Raw genomic sequence first — 20451 nt, 5'->3', positions numbered from 1 at the left:
GAAGCCACCAATTAATCACCAACAACCCCCCCTCCCCCCGACACACACACACACACACACCCACCCACAAACACACACACACAGAATTTCTTTGACCCTAAGTAGTCCTGCGCTGTGCGTAATCAATGCATAAAATGCGCATACAAGTCATAGGACTGCATATGATCCTCCGAGTGGCTAATAATGAGTGATAGCCTACGTTAAATGCTACAGTGTCTACCACGTTTAAAGCCCTTATAGTAGCTACAGGCTGCTCTCTTGGCTAAACAGTCGTGTGATCTTGGCTAAAGACAGAGAGCCGTTAAAACAAACTGTCACTCTAATGATTAAACGTTATGGATCACCGTGTATCCGCAGAATAATTCAGTGAACATTTTTAATCCTCGTGGAGGGAAATCTTCACATTTATCACGAGCTAGGTATTTATCTTGGCTCACCTCGAGTGGCTTGACGCTCCGTTAAATTGCGCGTGTATGACAAAGATCGTCTACGTTACAGATGATCGCTCCAACAGGGTTTGTAGTATCAATGTACACATGCACATGTATTGATATACTAACAGTAATAGGAGCTTCTTTTATGCATAGCTGTTTGATTCTTTGCTGGAAGATGAAGATTATGAATTATCATGTTTGATTCTTAAAACGTGTGTGTGTGTGTGTGTGTGTGTGTGTGTGTGTGTGTGTGTGTGTGTGTGTGTGTGTGTGTGTGTGTGTGTGTGTGTGTGTGTGTGTGTGTGTGTGTGTGTGTGTGTGTGTGTGTGTGTGTGTGTGTGTGTGTGTGTGTGAGAGAGAGAGAATAATCGCAGTTTCAAACATATTTTTTTATCATCGAAGTATTTTATCAAAAAATGTCCACATATAAAATTCATACACAAAGAGTTCTTTTTTTCAAAGATTAACACATAGAAAAGAACAGACGCTTGCTACAAAGAATACAATGCTTCTTCTAAATAATAATAATAAAAAAATAAGTACTGGCGTAGGCTATAATGGAAATCAATAGCATATTAAACTGGAATCAAAGAGAGAACATATTCTTTGAACATGCAACAATATGCTGTTTCATGGAGGATTAGCCTATTTTAAGCCTCTCGGTGCTAAATCAAGCAACAAACGTTTCAGAAAGGTGTGTTCGTTAAAACCCTGTAACCCTGAGAAAATACGGTGGATTTACAGTCAGCGTCGTGCATTAAAAACCTCTACATCCAATTCGGCTGTTTTTTTTTTTTTAATTCTTTATTTATCCATTTCCGTGTGTGTAAAAATGCAAAACTTTCCCCTAAATTAGTGAAACATTCTGCTCGACATGGCTACGTATCCTGGAGGTGAATTGTTTTTGGTTGCTCCTCTATGTACAAAATCAAAGCTAAAACATCAACTATTCTGCAAGTCAGCCGCCGAGCCATTCGTCGTGTCTGGTCTTCTGTTTAGTCTTTTGCTCCGTTAAGCGCCAGTTTGTGGACACAACATTTTGGTAATGTGCATATTCATAAGTTAGGCTAATTACATTTTTAGGTAGCTATTATAAAACCCTGTATAAAGTTTACCCTGTAGAAATAAAACCCTGTTTTTTTTCTCCAAAAGACACAATCCGCCCATCCAAATAGGCATGCGCCCTTGATATCCGAGCAATTGCCTAATTTCCCCGGAGGGATGTCAGACCATCAACCTTGAAGTTTATCTAAATGTAAGACTCAAAACATGAATTAATGAATGAAATATCAAACTGAAATTGGAACCGCAACACAACAGAAACAATTAAAAACACTTTAAAGTTCAAATGTAAGGCAAATACATTCACGAATTTGAAAGCCTTATTTAGGGCTATAGATGGATAGCCTGTACTTTTAAAGCAGTTTAAAATAGTTTCAGTCCCCCTGGATCAGTTTAGCACCGTCAGACATCAGGTTTGGAGAGAAGGTGCTAACATGGCTGCCTCTGACGGCCAAACTCTGCCGTTCTCAGACAGTTATCACCGCCTTCACGCTACTATCGCTGCCGCTGCTGCTGCTGCTGCTGCTGCTGTTATTGTTGTCCGTTGCCTTCTTATTTTTGCTCCTTCCTTTGGTGTTCGGCAGCTTGTTGTCTTTCTTCCAGCGCATGCGTCGGTTCTGGAACCACACCTTCACCTGGCGCTCGGACAGGCAGAGCGTGTGGGCCACCTCGACCCGGCGGCGGCGCGTGAGGTAGCGGCTAAAATGGAACTCCTTCTCGAGCTCCAGAACCTGCTGGCGTGTGTAGGCCGTCCGTAGTCGCTTTGGCTCCGGGCCCATGTGGTTCGGATTAACTGTTAAAAAAAAATTACATTCAGCCCATGCTTTTGATTTCGATTCACTCATTTTATTTTCATTTATTAGGATGAGCCTATAATAGCATATTAACCTAAAAAAAATGAACCTTGCATTTCTTTTTAAATTGTAATGACACGTGATTGCAGTTATTATCATTTGGTCATAATTAGTAATTAAAAATTAAAGATTTTTTATTTAACTTTTACTTACAGGTTTTCGTTTAACCGCATTGTTGCACACCAGAGACAAACAATTCAACACACACACACACACACATATGCACGCACACGCTGCACACTTGCGACACACACTCACACACACACACGTACACACACACACACACACACACACACACACAATGGCAGGGCCATAAAACTTTATAGGGGTTGTAATTCTCCCTGACTCTCACTGAGATCATAAATAACTCGACAACAAAAACGATGCTCACAAATGGACACAACACTGGAAAAAGAAAGAAAGAAAGAAAGAAAGAAGTGAGAGTAGTCTAAGAGAAAACAAGAAAATGTAAACATAGGAATCAGACAAACTGAAATGATGCAGAAATGAAACGGAGAGTGTGAATTCGAGAGGAGATTTTTATCTTTCTATCTCACCATGAGCGATGTGCACTTTCTTCATCCACGGGTAGACAACAATAGGCGGCTTGTCTTTTCCCTGGCAGGCCGTTTTCCTCTGCACCTGAGCTGGCTTTGCACAGGTCATCCAGGCATGGCACTGCAGGTCACCGACGGAGAACCTCGACTCCTTACCCGTGGCATTTGTCTCTCTGTATCCGGGGAAGGGAGCACCTTGGTGCTGCGAGTGGTCCTCTCCATCCTCCCGGTGGTGGCCCTGCAAAGAGGGATACTCGGTTTGTTGTGGTGTGTATTGAGGCGGAGGGGGCTGCACGGGCTGATAGCCCCTTCCATAACTACCACTGTCCTGGGGGTTATTGTAATACCCCCCTTGGTCACTAAAATTACTGTAATCTTCTTCACAAGGCGGGAACTGCGGCTCAGCGTATTTACAGCTCACCACGTAGGACTCCATGATTGATTTATAGCGAGGCTAGTAGGAGAATACTAATTTTTCTTTCTCTCCCCTCTCTCTGTCTCTTTTTCCCCCTCTGGCATCAAGCCATCCTGCGGCTGTCAAATAGACAGACGGCCGCGCGGGCCACGTGACCCTGCGGCCAGCCAATGAGAGAAGACACTTGGGGTTGTTTATGTCAGACGTAATGGGATAATTTGAAGGGAAAAAAATGTTCATTGTAGGACTAATGAAGTTTTGCTGGCGGGGAAAAATGGTTTAGGAGAGATGTTTGTGGACTAGAAAAATAACGTTATCCTGCATGAGATAGGCCTAATTATCACTCCAATTAATTTAATAGATTATTCTCCAGCGATCATCTATCTATTCATCAATCTATTCATCTATCTATTCATTTATCTATCTATCTATCTATCTGTCTGTCTATATATCAAATCGTTATATCTAATCTTTTTATCTATCTAATCTATCTAGCCTATCTAATCGTGTGTCTTTATCTGACATGCACTCCCCACCCCCTCCCACACACAGCACCTATTGAAAACGCACGGACTGTAGATTTATGACTTTTAGCTGACTGACTTTTACCCCCACACAGATGGCCGGAGCTGAAAAATTAATCTCGCCCATATTGAGGGACTGCGGGGCCATATTTGGCCTTGTGGCGAGTCAAAGGACGGACAACAAAACATGGCCGGTCAGAAAGGTCTCCAATAAAAGAATGAGATAAAAGGTTCCCAGACAGTGACTAGTAGTTGGCTTTGTTAGGCCGGGGTCAGCCCGAGGTGTCCCGTTCACCACCACGTACTCGGCTTTTAAAAGCATTCCTTGGCTTAAAAAATGATGCGAAAGTCAGTCGAACGAGAGAGTAATGCGACAGGGCTGAAAAATGAAAGCGAATTAAGCTGAATCCAAAAACCCAAAACGTGAAAGAGATAAGTGAGAATATGCTAAATGTAGGCCGTCCCACGAATAATCAGGAGGGGGTTTTGGTATTCTGTGAGCACCTCATGCGTAAATATCTGGTCTTTCTCTAAAATGAAAAATGTCCAAAATGCTGAATCACAAACACCAGGATCTACAAAACTAATCTTTGCAGTGAAGAGTTAACCATAAATCCGTTTTATAGCCTTCAGGATTTCATGAGGATTTCTGCTTTGGCGGCAGCTGCACTCTAAGGATGATGAAGCTCTGATGTTCAGCCAAAACCTCTTAATAAGCCCTGGGATGTATTACTTCTGCCTAATATACCCTGTAATAAAACTGTAATGAAGAGAGAGAGGGAGAAAACGGTTTTGCTTGGCTTAGGCAGTAAAGGAGCTGATGCGGAGGATGATTTTGGTATGGCCGACAGAGTACAGTAGGCTACGTGTTAACTAAATATTATCGGAGCTTAATCAATCTCAGCTAATGAGTCATTTGATCCAAAAAAGCTCATAATGAATCACATATAATGACTGATATGCTACCAGATAGGAGATAAAGTGGCTTAATCTCATTTATATGTCAAGAAAAATATCCTTCTGTTTCATAGGCACAAAGCCTTTTAACATTAAAACCTTGGTAATGAGTGAGTCCCTTGCTCCTCTTTACTGACTTCCACTGAGATGCAACTGAGCAAATCACCATTTGCAATGCTGCAGTGGGAAGCCAGTGCACACAAACAGCTTGCAGGGGCGGTTCTAGGTTTAGACCTTTAGGGGGGCTCTGCCCCTAACGATAATGTGACGCGGATACAGGGGCTTGCAAAAGTGTTAACCCCCCCCCCCCCTAAATCAGTAATTTCATTAGCCAAAAATTTCGGAGCTAGTTACTGAACAACAATGTCAGTGTTGTTTGACACTATAAACACTATGATGGAACTAAACCTGACCCTTTATAAGTCACAATAATAACGACCAATTTCACACAATTTTCTAACATTCAGCTATTTCATGTGCTCGCGTTTCAATTTGGGTTCTAATCTTCACCATGAAATTACCAACTTCTTCTCCGGGGACTACCAACGTTAAACTTCACAGCCGTCTCCTGCTCGCCCTCGGACCGAGACAGATAGAGACTCAGCCAAAGGCGGGAGTCTGGCACAACCTCTTCCAATTGGCTCTGTTTCTGTTCAAGCAACACTAGAGCACTTTTTGTACCTTAAAACAATGTTCCTAAAAGCGTTTCAGTAGTTCAACTCGTAACAGGGTGAACGGCACTTCTGCATTCGCTTTGCAGCTCTCTACCGGCTATAACCACACTATGCAAGTTTGCCAGATCGGGTCGCGGATCTGTAGTTCCGATGAGACATAATGGGACAATTCTGCATCCAACCTGTAGGGAATTTAAAGCGGGAACAGTTACATAGTGCTGCTTTAAGCCTTTCCTTGACTGGGTTACAGGTGCGTAGCATCGGCGACCTTCACACAGGATGTTTAACCTGTTTCAAGCCATTTCAACCTGTAATTGTTTGTCCTCTGTCACTAACAGACAAGTTCGCAAACTCTAACTTGAAGTACTTAAATTGAATTTTAAAAAGTAAAGACCTTTTTTATTTGAATCTTTAGGGAGGAGGTGTCTAAAATCGCCAATGACTGCTTGAATTAGAAAGGAGGACTTCTAATACAAGGAGGATTTTTAGCCACTTACATATTGTTTAAAGTTTTGTTATCAGACGTATGGCAGCAAGATAAAGCAACTGTGAGCTGTCAACGACAACAAGTTTAAGTTATTTTTTTTTAAGAAAATAAACTGAAAGGTAATTTGGGATTTTAGATGTGTAGTCCGTGTCATCAGCTGTGTAAATGTGGATGTGTGTGTACTGAAAAATGAAACATAGAGTGATTTAATACTTAGCTTCAGCTATTTATACATACATCGTTGAGGAAGCAAGCCATGTTGCTTACTTTTTTCTATGTTCAAGCTTTGTAATGTGAACTAATCGATTTCTTAATCAAGACTCAACTGAGCGAACATTATTGCTACCAGGGAATTAGGTCCAGTGGTGTAATCAGATGGTATCCTGTGTAAACCTGGCATGTGCAAACCATCCCACTCAATTTGATCCAAATCAGTTTGGATGCAAATAGCAAAGGATGACATAACCGTACTTCCCCATCACCTCATTGCAGTTACTCAGACAACTGTCAGCCCCTGGGAAAGTGTGAATTAGAGTGGGAAAGAGAGCAGGACCACAGAAGCAAAAGCACCGTTAACAGTCAGTTTTTTATTTCTCTTCCTTTGAATTTTGATAGATGGTTAGTCATCACCCATAGACTCCCCTAGAACCCAATCTGTGACTGAGGCAGCTCCACACACATTCGGTTCTACAGGGTATGTATAGGCGAAGGTTCACTTCACGGCTGGCTGCTGATGACTTCTTTTTGTTGCTGACAGAGATTTACACTCACATGTTCCCACAGAGATTTCTCTAGTTGTATTTGCCGTGACTTATCGTTCAACACATCCCTTCATTTTTAAGATGGGCATGTTTTCACTGTAGCACATGATGTGTCAGTGTCATTGTATAATTTATTGAAACCATTATTGGGGCTTGTAGCATGTAGCTTTTTGACATCAATAAGTCATCAAGGTACACTCACATTAATTTTGATATATAAGTGCAATTACAGCAAGGAAGAAAGTCCGTTATCTAGACGACTGGCAGCCTCAATAGTGAATGCATTCTCATGAACAGGTTTGTAGGATGTACGAAAGGTTATGCACAAAAATTGTGTGACGTCCTATGAAAATAGGTGACCGTGGGCAGGTAACTTGACGACCGGTCACATGACAGTTAAATTTTTACAGTTACATTTAGCCGAGGAAATGTTTCAGCAGGGTACAGGTTACGGTGAGGTGCCGGTCGTTTCAGAGGCTGATGCAGTGGAGTTTAGCCGACAAACGGTGGCTGGAAGCAGGGTACAGAGCATCGCAAGGTGACGCTTCTTTCAACGTCAAAACCACCAGTTAATATTAGAAACAAAAGACTGTGGGTAGTATACTCTTCTGACATGAACACACGTTTCCTGGGTGAACGTCTGTTTTTTTCCCCGGGACACGAAATCCGCTGCCCCTGATTGAAAACGCAGTGTTTTATGAGCCAACCATCCGGACCGACCTCCACCCTACTCGGACCACAGCAGTCTTGTACATCCAACAGTTACTGTGGTGCATACAGCGATAAATACGTGGAGTACATACAAATTACACTGCATTACTCTTAGTAGCGATATGTACCAGTGATTCATGAGAACCGCCTGCAACAGTGCATTGTGGACACGGTGGACATTGGGTTGGGGTATGTCCATGAAATCAGTCTGGTAGCTCAGTGGAAGAGAGATTTACAGAAGTAAATTAGCAGAAATGGCTGCTCTTCCACTGGAAAGGAAGCTATAGGTTGATTGTAATGGCACAAGGTGTAACAAGTGAAATGCCATCCAAAGAATAAACACCAGTGGATGAGTTTGTCCCAGCCACAGTCTCACGTCTTTGTATTTATAGAGAGGTATCAGAAATACTTTGTAATCATGTGCGGATGTTCAAACACCACTAAACTGTGCAATACGATGCAAATGTCCTGTACTATTTGTTAATTTACAAATTGCAATACATCACATAGTCGTACAGACACATATTCCACTGGAAATGATGTATTCTGTTTTATATATTCATTCATAGCGCTCTATTTATTTACCTGTTTAATCTGTATTTAAAAGGAGCCATGTTCGTAATCTAATGACAGTAAAAGGGTACTTAAACACTCTCCATCATAATACATCATTCAGTTCAGTACTGCAAGAGCCTTTCAAAGTATGTGTGAATGTAGTGGTATTTAAGCACCGATAGCTCTTTCATTGAGGTATACTGGATTGGAAAAAGTGTGTATAAACAGACCTGTAAAAACAGTGGAAATGAATGATTTGCTTCCATAGAAGAGAAACATGCATTAAGAGACAGTTTGTTACTGATGGCCCTTATTTTGTTTGAACAAGCCTTGTGAAAACAAGAAATACAAACAGTACATTTCATTTTATTTCTTCCTTTTAAACATTTGATAACAACCAGGAAGGTGTCAAGGCCACTGCCGTTGGAAAATCCACCTTTTTCACTACTTTACAAGCCACCTCAGTTTGGAGGACAGAATAATTGGTCACCTGCCAAAGTTGCTAAAGAAGCCACCAGCTTGTTTACGAGCTAGCAGCCGCAGTGCAAACGTGTCCAGCATTGAGATGGTGGCTAAAGGCAATTTACAAACTTGGCCTGGACCTCAGATTGGACTAAAACAGAAATAACAGTCAACAAGATTTGAAAGAACATGGCCCTGAGGGCAAGTCAAAACTGAGTTGCGACTGAAATACATTTATGATGGTCCCCAGCCCTTATAGATGTTTTATAATCCACATCTGTCGTCTGCTGGCCACTGGAAGCACCAAAACATATCCAAGGATGATTAAATTTAAATTAGGCAATCTGCAATTAAAGGAACATTTACCAATATGACTGATACCACAGACATAGTTGGTGTTGTTATCATTGTTCTTGTCTCTGTGTATGATTTCTATCTTTGCTAAATGTGGGTACAAATATCAACATTATGGATTTGATCTTTATCCCACTCTATATATCAATACCCAGGCTCAAAGGCAACATCATCTATTCCTTACGTCTTTATTGAGGCATGGGAATATATTAGTAGAAGTGACTGACGTTTACTTGCATTTACATCTCAAAATGAGGAGCTGAGCGTGTGTTGACTGTAAGTTTTGGTCTCGATGCCACAGAGATTGTTCGTTTCCAGTTCTTGCCTTGGGCATTTTCCTGAGCTCTGGCACGGACTCGTTTTTGCTGTTTACATTCACTAAATTCCCACGGCTGTTTGAGTGAGGGGCTGGCGAAAACTGTGGTCTGAACCATTGCAGAAGAGCTTGGGTTGCATGAAATGAGAATATCAGCAAACCGTACAATGTAAAACAAGATCGGTTTCATTACGAAACCATAGGAAAAGTAAACGCAAAAGATGTTTTAAAGCCAAACGTTGCTTCTTGACATTTTGAAATGGTGAGTTCAGGGCACCTATTTGCAGATACAAGTACTAATGGTTAAACATCTGTTCAATTTAGAACTATTAATCCATGCCTTGGCTAAAAAAAGGACTTTGACCTAAAACTTTCATTTCTCACAATGATTCCAGCCCAAACTCTCCTGCTGAATAGGGGACTGAATCCTGGAATCATTAGCTTACACCTTTTGAATGGCGGTCCCTAGCTCTGAACTTTGGCGGACTCCTTTTAGAGGCAACACCAACAACGGAGTGGTGTTTCGCTTTTTGAAAGCGCATTCTTCTTTAAGAATGTAGCCTAGCTGCCATCAGGTCGCGAGAGGGTCAATCAGAAGCGTTGACCGCTGGTTCACCGTTTCATTAGTCCTCGCGCTGGACAGGGCCAGGCAGGGGCTCGCGCTAGCTGGGGACCATCCAGAGTTCACGCGGCCTGCGGGAGTCGCGAGCCCATTGTTTCCCTGGTCTCTCTCCCTCTCTCTCTCTCTGGATGCATTATTGTTGTGCAAAGGCAGTTGGGAATTGAAGGGTTAAAGTGTGAGAAATAAATATTGTCCACGCATTTTATTTTAACAGATATCGGGAATGAAATGATGTATTGTTAGGCTACATCTTACACTGAAATTCATTTATGTAGCCTGTAGCTGCTGTTTAATTATCCGATTTCAATTATTGGTAACGTATTGATTAACGTGAGCGTGTAGCCTAGCAACTGATACTTTAGGACAAATGGCTCTCCATCCACGTGCCTATAGCCGAATCTGCTGTCTTTCTGTAGCTATATGTCTGTAGGCCTGACATTTTACTTTATACGTTTTTTTATTACTAGTGTTGCAAGACCTTAGTTCGGATTCCAACGGGTCATTTAGCCTCGGTCTAACCGCAAACGGCTCGGTAAAGCAGATTATCACATCAACTTCCTTTAGACCATTTCTTGAAGGCCTATATATTCCAAACTTTATTCGCCTCTCATTCTGAGTTGGGTCTGTGATATAAAGCCATTCAGATGTGGCTTTTCTTTCTTGGGGTCGTTTCACTTTTTCATCTTAGACAGGCTGACCGCCGGCTCACCCCTCCGCCCCCGGCCCGCTGCCGGGTCAAAGCCGAGCTGAGAGCAGCTTTAACCCGGTTTAGACATTAACTGCGACCTCCAGCCCTGGTGGGAACACATGCACCGTCTCGGACTGACCAGCGAGCAAGTAGTAGCCGCACATTAGGATTGTAAATTAAGACACAACAAACACACACACACACACACACACACACACACATGCAGACCGCATTGTGTTAAGACTCAAGATTGCAGGATTTTAGAATATGTTATGACAGCATGAGAATGGTCGTTTCGTTACGCACGAGTGAATTGTGATTACAATGTAATCATATCAATTTAATGGCTCTGAAATTAAAAGGGATTAGCCAAATAACATAACTGCAAATTAACATCCAAATTTGTTTCATACACTAATATAGGCCTACATTTAAAAATCGTAAAATTAATGTAATCGCGTTAGGAAGTAGTCTTAAATTGGACGTTGAATTATTTATTTATTAAGCCAACACATTGAGGACTACATTGCACAAATTATATAGGCTAGAAAACTACAAATACCTAAAGCAGTAGCATATGAAGAAAAAGTCTGGACTTAAAAACCTTTTAGATGTCGGTATCACAGAGCTGACTGAATATCGAAAATACAATTAGTTACCGTTTTCTGCCATAATAATAAACTATAGCCTACATTATATAAAATCGATTGTGTAAAATAAGATATATTTTAACCATTACTCTACAGAACACTTAGCTGTTTGTGTACAATCTATACGACAAAATGAACCTGTATACTAATGTACACCAAAAGTAGTTGTTCTACAACCCTGAACCTTGTTTAGTGAAGTGTTTCAAAGATTAATGTCACTGTGTTTTTCCAGTCTCGCGCTCGTGGAACAACGTCCCCCAAAATGTTCGGTGTGTATGGGTGTAAACTTTTCTTTTCGCTCCTGTTTTTATGAGGCTTGGTGTGACCAGAGATACTCGTAAAATGTTAACATAACTCAAACTGTGTTTGGATACACACACACACACACACACACGGATACACACACACACACACACACCAATGCGAGCAGAATAAGACTCCTTTTTCCCTGCTTCCAGTCTAACGGCAGGTTATGTTGCCGAAGGTGCTCAAACCTTTAATCATCCAGCTGCAGACATTAACAACATGACAAATGTGCTTTCTGATACTATTTGGTCAAAGCTTCGTTTCAATGGCGAATATTAACCATTCAGCATATTTATAATTATCTTTATTATTAGCCTTTGTGGTCCTATAAACGGGAGATCATGATGTCAAAATCCTAAACCTGATAATCCTCCACATATGGAACGAGGTTTTGCCGCAAAGGAAAGTAAAGGATGGACTGCCCACTCTAGAACACACATGCTGCGGAAATTGTGCACACACGCACACACACACACACACACACACACACACACACACACACACACACACACACACACTTGCTGTTTAATGCTCAGGTCTTCCTACAAAATGTGTCTGTTGAATCTAAAAAATATATACTGTACATGTTTAAACAAATAGGATCACATGGACATGATATATTTAGTTAAGTATTAATCACTTTTCTTCACTGTGAGGGCACACGGCAATATTAGCCTACATATATATTATTAATTATATTTAAATATTTAAAACGCGTTTGAAAACTAAATGATGGACCCCAGGTGTGGATATTTAAGCATCTTAAAATAGCAATAAAATGATGTAATACCCCTGGGAGTTGTATCTTGTATTTAGTTGTGTTGATGTAGCAGCATTATTTGAAATTATAATTTGACTTTATAAACTCAAGATTAAAAAGGAATTTAAAGAAATAAACAGCATCAACAAAATGTCCAATGTGAACCAAGGTCCGGTCTTACCACTGAGACACGTCTTGAATTTCACCCAAACAAGCCAAGAGGGTTAGAATAAGATGTCCGGATTCCGAGAGATCATGAGTGCCCTTTCTGCCCAAACTATCACCTCTGGACTGACTTAATTAGATTAGATGTTGACTACAGGTGGATCACTCACTTGGGCCTTCGGGGGCTCCTAACCCCCCCTACCCCCCCTCACCATTTGCCCCCTACCCCTTACAGTCATAACTCCATATCTATGTCAAATATGAAAACAAAACCCCACTTACTTGTTCTGTTCTAATCTCGCGCTAAAACACGATGTTCGTTTCTGCAAAATCCCGTTGGAGCTCGTCGAGTCTGATTATCGGAACCGTCTCCGTAGTTTCTCTCTGCGACACAAAGAGCATTCTGTTGATTTGGGACAAATATCGGCTACCAATCCCATCTGGCCGCCTGTCGGCTATTCTCTCTGAGTTATATTTTGGGGCTTGTCAAACCGCCGGCAATAAAACACACTTTATTACCGTCACGTGCTCAGCGTCTTGTTTTTTTTCTTTTCTTTTTTGCTGCTCCCACGCGGGTTCATAAATTATTAGGCCCTGCACAGAGAGCCGCTTTACTCGATAATGGCGCTTAAGAAAAAAGAACCCTGCTTCAGTCTCTGTGGTTTGGTTGTGCTGTTGGAGATAAAACAACAGGCTCCTATGCTGTGTGGTCTTCTGAACTTGCAGAAAGTGGTTTGAGTGGTTTCAATGTATTTTTTCCCTCTTTTCAATTCTATTTTTAGCCTATTTCCGAATGCGGGTTATCTTCTCTTTTTTTAAGATAGGCTACCAAAGAAAATTGATCTTTGTGTTTCTGGTGTTTGAACGGAACTGCCTTCTTTGGTGTGATAAGGGGTTTTGTTGCTATAATACTGAAAGCAACCCATGTTCCTTGAAATTGTGTTGGACATTTGTGAATGGTGTTAAAATTCCGTGCGTATAGATATGATGTTTCGTGTGCGTAAACCGGAGTGTGCATGCTGTCCCCGTGCCGAGACCCACTGCAGTCCTTTCCTCCCAAACGAGCAGAGACTAAGCGCTGTTTGCATTTTTCCGGATGTTCCTGGAATGCTGTTTGGAGCATTTGTTTCCTGCTTTGATTTCCGTAAATGGGTAGCAATAAAGCCATAAACTGGCCCTGTGAAAACACTCCGCGGGTCTGTGTGTGTGGTTGTGTGTCCTCAGCACCCCTGCGGCTGCTGAAGTGTCAAAACAACACATTAAACCAAAAGTTACATAGAAATATCTTTTGAAATATATACGGCCTGCTTGAAATTAGACCCACTTAATGATAGGCTACATTAAAAACAAAAGGCACAGTAGCCTTATATTAATAATACTAATAATGATAATAATGATAATAGGATGACAATCAAAATTGGAAAAGACATATGTCAATAACACAGATAACGCTCATTTCATTAACGCACATGTCTATCTAATCACGTGCCGCGGAAAACAACATTCAAATCATTTATTATCTTTTCCAAATCGGTTTTTATTTATTGATTTATTGATTTATTCTGTTAGGCTATAGATTTATTCGTGTCGTTTTCAGTAAAGTTTTGAAAATATCAGCGACAATGTTGAGCAGCCGTAACCGCCTGTAGCCTACCACTGGATTACATGGTTAATAGTGCACAGGTGACGACACGGTGCACGAGATGTTCAGTGGAGAAGAATCCGTTTACTTTAATTAACAAGGTGTCAGCGCCGGTTTTACACCACAGCCCACTTGAATCCCTGATTTATAGCGCCCCGGCTTGGCGTTCTGCCCAACAACGCCTCCCAGCAGCTGTAGCATTAAATCGGGTCCAGGCCGAGCAAAAATGTCCCGGGACAGCAGAGCGGATGAAGTCGCCCTCTTCGAGGTGCATTCAAGGTAACTGGGAGAAGAGAATTCTCATGACTTCCAGGTTGAATGACCCGGAGGGTGAGGGGAAGATGGTGACGTTATCGCCGATTCTGAACACTGATGCTGCTGGATCCGACGTCAGCCCTGAGTCTGTAGCGCCATCTAGTGTTTAAAAGACACAACAGCGCCAGCTCCGCCTGTGGGAAGCCCAGGGAGGCTGGTTGTAGGCTGTCACTTATTAAGATGTTAGTGATGGATAAGGATGCAGCAGCATTAGTACCAGGAGCTTTAAGCAGGTATTCGTCGGATTGATCCAAAAATCTGCATTTATGATGCATGTCTTAAAAAAAATAGTTTCATAAACATCTGCATTTATGATGCATGTCTTAAAAAAAATTAGTTTCATGAAGATCTGCATTTATGATGCATGTCTTAAAAAAATTAGTTTCATGAAGATCTGCATTCATGATGTATGTCTTAAAAAATAATAAGTTTCAAGAAGATCTGCCTTCACGATGCATGTTTTAAAAAGAACAGTGTGTAGCTTTAATGGAGGTTCGTGCCTTTTGTTTCCTTTCCCAGCATGTGCCACTGCACTGTGCATCATCTGATTCTGTACGGTTACCTCCCTCTGGTGGCTCATAATAATAATAACACTTTTGGCAACGATTTTAAAAAGGATAAAAGTACGTAGGGCGCACACAAAACAAATGTTACTTTGTGACATGACATATCTCAAACAGCTACATTTGTTATAATATTGGTGTTTAATCCAATAGAAAATAATCAACTATATGATAAACCGTCTTTCTATATGCTACAAAATGCATTACCAGTTTGAATCATTGTTGAGAAATAATGAAATAGTTTCTGGTTATTGTTTGCCCAAATCCTTTGTTTTTGTTACCTGGATCAACTGCTTCACTTCAGATAAACTGCTCCAGCTGCTTGAGTTCTGGAGAAAAAGGAGAAGAAAAAAGTGAAATGTCCATGGGAAAACATCAAAGACAAGCTGGGACAGAAAGGCCCTTTAGCTGAAAATGATCTCTATCAATTATCTGTGTTGATCAGGAATAAGCAGTGAAATCAGGCTCTCAGGACAAACCTGCACGGTGGTTCTTTCTTTGCAAATGTGCAGCTGCATATGAAGTCTCTGCACCATCCTGCAGGGACACAGAGACAGGCTTTTTTTGGAATTCACTGACCAACAAATGCATTTATCTCCATGTAGTTTATATCTCAGGCTCTGTCTGTCCGGCTGTCTTGCTTTTTCTGTCTGTCTCTGCTCTGGGTTTAATCTAATGTTTGTCTCATTCTCTGCATCACTGTCTCCTTTTGTCTCTTTCTTTTGTTTCTTTCTCTCACACATATTGGCCCATAAACACACACACACACACACACACACACACACTCCCTGCTGCATTGCAGTAGGTTGTAAATACTGAGTGCCAGCTGAGCTTGACTGAGCAGCACCAGTGAAATACTGTCTTTGTTTCTCTCTATCTCTCACTTCCCGCCTGCTGCCCTCATGAGAAAAAAGAAAAGAAATTTAAAATTCACGAAAGTAGAGAAAATACTGTCTCTTTGTCTCTCTGACACTTAGGCTGCCCTCATAAAAAAGAATGTCAATGAAAGCAAAAAACACAGGGTAAAGGCTTCTTTCTGTCGGGTTCTGTCCATCTGTCCCAGAACGTTTTTTATGGAGGAGGAACGAGAAATTCGGTTTCTTTCCCAGAGGCCTATGTGATTTAGTATCAAGAAACATAGCCAGACAAAGAGGAGATGCTAAAATGTAAAAGGAAGACATTTTCTTTCAGATTGTCTGTTTAGTGCCGATGGGAAGATGATCCTTTGTGGAACCAAAAATCCCATTTTTTAAAAAGCTTTTTCTGTGATAAAATGAAAACAAAACAAATGCACCAGTTATCCTTTTTCACATAACAACAGACATAACGCCACTTTATGTGATAAGCAATATATAGGTGGGATTAGTCACCTGCATATCTATGAATACAGCCCAAAACGCTGGTGCATTTGACATGATATTGCTTAAGTATGTCTTATGACCACAGTCATACACAGGCTGCTCAGGGCTGCACTCGCCTTGTACCAACATCCTTAAACAATTTTCTTGTATATATTTCAACACAGTGGAGTATCTGTTGGTTTGTACACAGACAAATACACCCTGAACTGTAGATATAACATTTTCAGCATCAGGACTGGTGATTGTAACCAAATGCAGATGGCCCATAGAGGATGGTGCTGTTATTCTCTTTGATCCCTTTCCATTAGCCGTAGGACTTGGCTGGAGCATTTGGAAATGCAGGAACAGTTAGACAGGAGTCCTTGTATCTCTAAATATGCAATCTAGTCATATAGGAATTATGTTCACATGCAACTTATTTTAGTTTGATCCGATGTGATAGTGAAAAAAACCTTCTGCTGGTGCCAGAGTGCAGACACATAGTAGTGTATAATTAGTTATACAAATTCAGATATTCTGTCATATTTAGCAGATCATTTGAAACGTATGGAATGTAACATACAATCACAGCCTCTTGATCCATAGACATTAATAGGCAGCAGGAGAGCATGATAATGACTGTATCAGATCTCCACACACATGCATCTAGTGGAGCAGTGGTAGATATCTACTCGTTTTCACACCACAGCTGTATTTCTGATGCCAAGGCTCAGTGTTGGTACCTGATGTGAGCAGCCTGCTGGACTCCATTTTCCTCTGCAGCATCCTGAGATCAACACAGCAAAGTAGGAAACAAATTACAAACTTAGAGGAAATAAAAGAAACGAATTTTCAGTCAGAAATGAGTTGGGAGATGTTTGCAAGACAAGACAGACGAAACTGGAGAGAAAAGGTTAAACATAAATCTACATACGCGTCTTTTTCCTCCTGTGAGCAGCCTGGTTCTTCCTTTCGGTATTCAACGTTATTTTATATCGGATGTGTTTAGGGGAATTAGTTTTATCATTAAATCGTAACATTTAACGAATAAATTAGAAAAAATCTTGTTGTAAATTGTGCAGAAAGATACAAGATATAATGTAGAGAGACCGTCCATGGAGGCGCGCGGGTGCCAAGGAGCAGCTCTGGGCTACCGAGAACGCGCGAGGTAAAGGGAAGGCTGTCCGTGAGGGTATGCACTGCACGCGCACACATGACCGTTAACGGGCCAATGGCGCGCGGTGTCGGATCGTAAAACGGTTTTATGGCCTGCGTGTGTAAATCGTGCAGACAGAAAGGGGAATTTGTGGCAGCTGGAAACTGAAGCAGCGAGAGAAAGCTGCATCTTAAAATAAACACACACTTATAGGCTACACCCAGAAACTACACACACACACACACACACACACACACACACACACACACACACGAACCCTTGTGAATCCGGCCTAAACACCTCCAGTCATTTTTTAGGCCTCTTATGATTCAGTGTTGCGATACTATTTGATTTTCATTTAAAGGCTGTTTTGTGAATAATGACAGAACAAAACATGTCGGATATCTAGGTAAAAAGAACAAATATAATGTTATTTGTGCCAACATTTAGCCTGAAAACCAAACTCAAAGTCAAGGAAACCCAAACCTTATACCGCCTTTACCAAAATAACTTCCTTCTGTAAATGGTGTAGGCTAATCCTTTAATACAAACCGTTATTAATGCTCTGGTTTTTTAAAATCTTTTGGGGGTTTTTCCTTGACATATTACCTCTGGCATAGCTAATAAACAGCATCCCCCACTCTCACCTCAGTTTTCTGCTTCATCATCTGGAAAGAGGTCAGAAATCACTCCAGTTTTGAAAGAATGTCCCCTCACATATCTATACTACTTTCTTCCTGCTATAGATTGAGTGCATTTTAATGGCTACAAACCTACCAGACACTTACATAAAGTCAGTTATCAGAGCAAAAAATCAACACTTTGAATAAAGCATAGGCCTAAATAAAAAATATTGACTTAGTCATTAAATGGTATTTTGCACTATCTTCTAGAAATGAAATTAGCTGCCATAAAACAATGGCTTCTCCCTCATCTCCATTTTCAAGACAATGGCAGCCATTTTATTTTAGGTCGTTAAACTCAGCCTACCACAATCCACCTGTTCACATCTACCCTTTTAGTTTAAGGTGTAGATAGATAGATGAATGGATGGATGGATGGGTGGGTAGATAGATAGATAGATAGATCCCAACAAAATGGGAAATGATAGTGTTACAGCAGCAAAACATCAGTCACTCAGCACAGAATATAAATTAAAATGAAGTACTAGGATACAATATACAGCACATATATACAATATACATGGAATAATAGTAGGATAAAATACAAGAACAAATATTTGAATATATAAAAGCTGAGAATGCAAAATGTGCAACTGCTTACCTAGTAATGATAAATATATTCCTATTGTGCTAAGTTGTACTCGGTGCAGTAGTGATGTTTCCGAGTCTTACTGTCTGTGGTGGGAATGATTAGAAGAAGAAGCTTCAAACCGGGGAGAAGAAATAATAACAAAAAATAATCCATCAGATGTTAAAATGCATGTTTTCTCTCCCCCTGAAGCTGCCACACTTGTCCCTCCTGCATTTGGCACCTCGTCCAGAAGAAACACACATCTGAGTTGGAATACGCCTTTTTTCCACCGTTGTTGCAGGTTAAACTCTGGGAATTCTTTGATATTTAAGGATTATTATATTACATAAGACCAAATCTGGTTTTGGTGGTGGATATATATCTTCTTTGTTTTTTTATAGGCCTTTGATTTAGGATTTGTCTTTTTGTAGCCTCTGAGAGCACGAGCAGAAGATGTACTGGCAACATTTGAATGCCATCATTAATTTAAAAACTCAGTAATTCATATCAAAGCCAATCAGTGCTGAAACAGAGTGGTCTTTGCTAATTATGTTCCTGCTTTTCTAATTGAGAAATTGGCATGATAAATTTCCCTTTTCTCGTCCTAAAGCAAATACATGAAATTGGTCATTTTTTTAAATACTATGTGAGAAGAAGAGATTTTCTATCCAGTTTAGCAAGGTACAGTATATGCCAACCCGTCATATGTTGACTTTATCAGTGTGCTGGTGACTGCAGAGAACGTTTTATTTCTCAGATGGAAGTATATGATCACCTCTGGGATTGCAGTAATGCTCCCAGATACCTGTATATTAATGATTATACATGTAACTATGGTGAATGTGTTTCTTATTGTAACTTCATCGTCTACATTGAAATAGGATCACAATGTGAAACGCCTCATATACCACACAGGTTATTATTCTATCTCTGAATGGCGTTTTCCCTTCTTATATAATGCCACATGTCCAAATCAGATTTCTTTCTTTAATGATTTCATAAAAAAATATCTTTAGACATCTTAGGCTATATCCTGAGAGGTTCAAGCTTCTAACACAGCAGCAGAGAGTGGCCATGATATAGTCTTAATGTGGAAGTAGCCTACAGCCGGAAAATAGGTTACGCGTCATGAAGTATTAATGCTAAATGTGTTTAATTCCACTGCTTCTGGAAGCAGGACGGGTTGGTGTCTCTCATCTGTCTGATATTGGATAATGAAAACACAGGTTCTACTGAGATTTGAACTCAGATCGCTGGATTCAGAGTCCAGAGTGCTGACCATTACACCATAGAACCGCTGTGGGTGTCTCTGCAGCTCAGATGTAACAACACCTCCACCCAGCGGGCACAGCCACCAACTACACACACGGTGGTGTTCTGATTACGTGAATCTCTACAAAACACACGTCTTACTCCTGAATCATCAGACCACAATCAGGCAAGGTTAAGTTTATCAGGGAAAGAAATGATTTCTTGTCATTTACTACTGTCTCCCTAAGAAACGACGTTTGTATCATTTCAGACCAATTCAAATATTATTTATGGGCTGCATAGTAGCTCCATCTCCCTCCTAAGAATACACGCGCTGGCAGCCCATGCAGAGACTAAACCATACTGTAGGAATCCTTTTTCTAAAGTATAATTTTTCATGGAGCCTAACTCATTGTTGTTATTATAGAAGCCTGACACTGGGTGTCATTGGGAATTCATTTCATGTTGTTGCAGACATTCATGTTTTCATCGAAGAGAGCCCTGGACCTTCTGTTCTTATCATCTCTATGCAGATGTTGGAGCAAACCTTTGAACAGTACTTGCCGTCCTATTAAGTATTCCCTGCAGCTGACTCAATGCGAGTGTTAGGTTGATT

The 20451-nt window shown here is 40.8% G+C and overlaps 1 protein-coding gene and 1 non-coding gene across 3 annotated transcripts; both read right to left on the bottom strand.

The window, feature by feature from the left end:
* Positions 1–833: 833 nt before the first annotated feature.
* LOC117960181 (homeobox protein Hox-D4b-like) lies at positions 834–17320 on the bottom strand. Of its 2 annotated transcripts, XM_034897877.1 has the most exons (6): positions 17109–17320; positions 16918–16961; positions 15314–15371; positions 15116–15163; positions 2908–3145; positions 834–2289 (listed from the first exon to the last, which is right to left on the bottom strand). In XM_034897877.1, exons 3-6 carry the CDS (start codon positions 15368–15370, stop codon positions 1964–1966), a joined length of 669 nt encoding a protein of 222 aa, XP_034753768.1. In that variant the 5' UTR covers position 15371; positions 16918–16961; positions 17109–17320; the 3' UTR covers positions 834–1963. The 2 variants fall into 2 exon arrangements, with proteins under 2 accessions (XP_034753768.1, XP_034753767.1); XM_034897876.1 differs by lacking the exons at positions 15116–15163; positions 15314–15371; positions 16918–16961; positions 17109–17320 and having other exon boundaries at positions 2908–3671.
* A 2488-nt stretch (positions 17321–19808) lies between these two features.
* On the bottom strand, positions 19809–19880 carry trnaq-cug. The gene has a single exon. It is a non-coding gene; the product is annotated as a tRNA-Gln (tRNA).
* Positions 19881–20451: the final 571 nt, after the last annotated feature.

Source organism: Etheostoma cragini, chromosome 17 (assembly GCF_013103735.1).
Source record: "Etheostoma cragini isolate CJK2018 chromosome 17, CSU_Ecrag_1.0, whole genome shotgun sequence".
Classification (NCBI taxonomy): domain Eukaryota; kingdom Metazoa; phylum Chordata; class Actinopteri; order Perciformes; family Percidae; genus Etheostoma; species Etheostoma cragini.
Note: the sequence above shows the minus strand (reverse complement) of the source record. Positions and strands in the feature narration are given on the sequence as shown.